At 38.1% G+C, this 3,332-nt stretch overlaps 1 protein-coding gene across 1 annotated transcript in view; it reads right to left on the bottom strand.

Annotated features, from left to right (window-relative positions):
• Nucleotides 1–3,332, bottom strand: part of cacna2d2b (calcium channel, voltage-dependent, alpha 2/delta subunit 2b) — a 140,412-nt gene that overhangs the window by 81,525 nt on the left and 55,555 nt on the right. The window contains exon 3 of the mRNA XM_070438945.1: nucleotides 1,515–1,631. Coding sequence (XP_070295046.1) covers nucleotides 1,515–1,631 — 117 coding nt within the window. The remainder of the gene's footprint in view (nucleotides 1–1,514; nucleotides 1,632–3,332) is intronic.

The following is a 3,332-nucleotide window of genomic DNA, read 5'->3' as shown; positions in this document are numbered from 1 at the left end:
AAAAGTTAATGGTGTATTTAGATTCCTTAATGGCGTTTGAGCAATCAATTGGGTTGTGACAAGGTAGGGTTATATCAAATGATAGCCTTATTTGGTAAAAGACCAAGTTCATATTATGGCAAAACAGCTCAAAAAAACAGAAACGACAGTCCATCATTACTTAAGACATGAAGGTCAGTCAATCCGTTTATTCTGCTGATAGGAAAAATTGGTAGAGGACCTGATCGATATACAGTACAATATTTGCATTGCAAAAGGAAAAATCGATTTGCTATACTACAATGTTTGTAGAAGCTGCCTATAATTTGTGCAAAAAGGAAATGTAACATTGTCTTMTATTGTTCCTATACATCTTCTATATTATGGGGCAGTTTCCTGGACATATATTAAAACTATAGATTAATTATACAATAACAAATGTTTACTGTAACTTGAATTTGAACTTGTTAAAAATGCATTTCACCTGTCTTTGCTTTCACAAACACCAGCTGGTTTGGGGTGCATTTTTTGTTACTAAATAACCTGAACAAAAATATAAACGCGACATGTAAAGTGATGGTCCCATGTTTCATGAGCTGAAGTAAAAGATCACAGAAATGTTCCATACGCACAAAGCTTTTCTCTTTTTTTGCGCACAGATTTGTTTACATTCCTGTTAGTGACCATTTCTCCTTTGCCAAGATAATCGATCCACCTGACAGGTGCGGCATATCAAAAAGCTGATTAAACAGCATGATCATTACACAGGTGCACCTTGTGCTGGGGACAACAAAATGCCACTCTAAAATATGAAGTTTGTCACACAACACAATGCCATAAATTTTGAGGGAGTGTGCAATTGGCATGCTGACTGTAGGGATATCCACCAGAGCTGTTGCCAGAGAATCGAATGTTCATTTCTCTACCATAAGTCGCTTCCAACGTCGTTTTAGAGAATTTGGCAGTACATCCAACCGGCCTCACAACCGCAGACCAGGTGTAACCAGCCCAGGACCTCCACATCCGGCTTCTTCACCTGCGGGATCGTCTGAGATCAGCCACCCGGACAGCTGATGAAACTGAAGAGTATTTCTGTCCAACAAAGCACTCTGTGTGGAAAAACCAATTCTGATTGGCTGGGCCTGGCTCCCCAGTGGGTGGGTGCGACCCTGCCCAGTCATGTAAAATCCATAGATTAGGGCCTAATTTATTTCAAGTGACTGATTTCCTTAAGAACTTTAACTCAGTAAAATCTTTGAAAATGTTGCATTTATATTTTTGTTCAGTATAGATTAAAAATGTATTGGCAACAGGTTATCAAGTCATTGCATTCGCATTACGAATATATTGCATATGAAATGTGTTAATTTTGTGTCAAATTTCCAGTCGGGAATCTTGGATTAAGAAGCATTTTCAATGGCGATTCACTATTGAACTTGCTTTTTAGCCCAGGACCGAGCTAAATCTGTCTGTCAAACTGCCACTAAATGTAGTGTTTTTTTGTGAAATAAATAGAAGTCAAATTGCTGACTTACATCAAGTGCTTTGCGTTTCTTGGCCAGTAGCTTCTCGATGTCTGAAGCTACCTTCTCCACCATCTCATAAGGAGAATTCTTTACCAGGCTGAACTGCCTTCTTTTCTCATTGTAGATCTGCAAAAAGAGTAAARAAACAGACATMAATTTGAGTGYAGTTAAATGACARTTCCACATATGTTGTACATSTACTGATTGTATTACTGCATTTAACATMATTTGCAACAGTTTCCGATCCTTGAGTTGACAGCAACAAGGAGGCCCCCAGCACATACAGACAATATATCTGTTTGTATGTGGCGCTTAGCAGACTGCGATACACNATTTCATAGTTTTGATGTCTTCACTATTATTCTACAATGTAGAAAAATAGTACAAATAAAGAAAAACCCTTGAATGAGTACTAAACATTTGACTGGTAATATATATATATACACTTACACTAGGAACAGCTTTCTACTATTGAGTTGCACCCCCTTTTGCCCTCAAAACAGCCTTCATTCGTCAGGGTATTTTCAACAAGGTGTCGAAAGCGTTGCACAGGGACGCTGGCCCATGTTGACTCCAACGCTTCCCACAGTTGTGTTAAGATGGCTGGATGTCCTTTGGGTGATGGACCATTCTTGATACACACGGGAAATTGTTGAGCGTGAAAATCCCAGCAGCGTTGCAGTTTTTGACAAAAACCTGTACACCTGGAACCTACCAGAACCTGTTTAAAGGCACTTAAAATATTTTGTCTTGCCCATTCACCATTTGAATGGCACACATACACAATCCATGTCTCAATTGTCTCAAGGCTTAAAAATATTCTTTAACCTGTCTCCTCCCCTTCATCTACACTGATTGAAGTGGATTTGACAAGTGACATCAACAAGGGATCATAGCTTTCACCTGGTCAGTCTGTCATGGAAAGATCAAATCACATTTTATTTGTCACATGCACCGAATACAACAGGTGTTGTTTCACCTTACAGTGAAATGCTTACTTACAAGCCCTCAACCAACAATGCAGTTAAGAAAAAATAAGTGTTAAGGAAAAAATAGACAAGTAAAAAATTACAAATAAAAGTAACAAATAATTAAAGAGCAGCAGTAAAATAACAATAGCGAGGCTATTTACAGGGGGTACCAATACAGAGTCAATGTGCGGGGGCACCAGTTAGTCGAGGTATTATGTACACGTACTGTAGGTAGAGTTCAGGTGAAAGATCAGGTGTTCCTAATGTTTTGTACACTCAGTGTATATATTTGTTGATTCTGAGCCTCAGTTTGGTATGCTTTCATGTTTCTGAGTGTGAGGGTATTTAACATTTCCATAGAAAAAAAAGATGCATGTAATTAAATAAATGTATTTTCAGTATGACACACACTACATTCAGAGCCGTTCAGGAGAAAAACGTCTTCCCTTTGCATTCAATGATGTCATGGGTCTGGAAAAAGAAAAAAATGGGTTGCACCCTGATGACATCATCAATGCTCTGAAGGGCCATCTACCAGAGGGCTATGAGGTAATGCAGACGTCAAACACACACACACGTACATAGTGTTGAAGTCGGAAGTTTACATACACCTTAGCCAAATACATTTAAACTCAGTTTTTCACAATTCCTGACATTTAATTCTAGTAAAAATTCTCTGTCTTAGGTCAGTTAGGATCACCACTTTATTTTCAGAATGTGAAATGTCAGAATAATAGTAGAGAATTATTTATTTCAGCTTTAATTTCTTTCATCACATTCCCAGTGGGTCAGAAGTTTACATACACGCAAATAGTATTTGATAGCATTGCCTTTCAATTGTTTAACTTGGGTCAAA

This window comes from Salvelinus sp. IW2-2015, unplaced genomic scaffold (genome assembly GCF_002910315.2).
Source record: "Salvelinus sp. IW2-2015 unplaced genomic scaffold, ASM291031v2 Un_scaffold1306, whole genome shotgun sequence".
Classification (NCBI taxonomy): Eukaryota; Metazoa; Chordata; class Actinopteri; order Salmoniformes; family Salmonidae; genus Salvelinus; species Salvelinus sp. IW2-2015.
The sequence above is the reverse complement of the archived record's forward strand: the minus strand, read 5'-3'. Positions and strand labels throughout refer to the sequence as shown.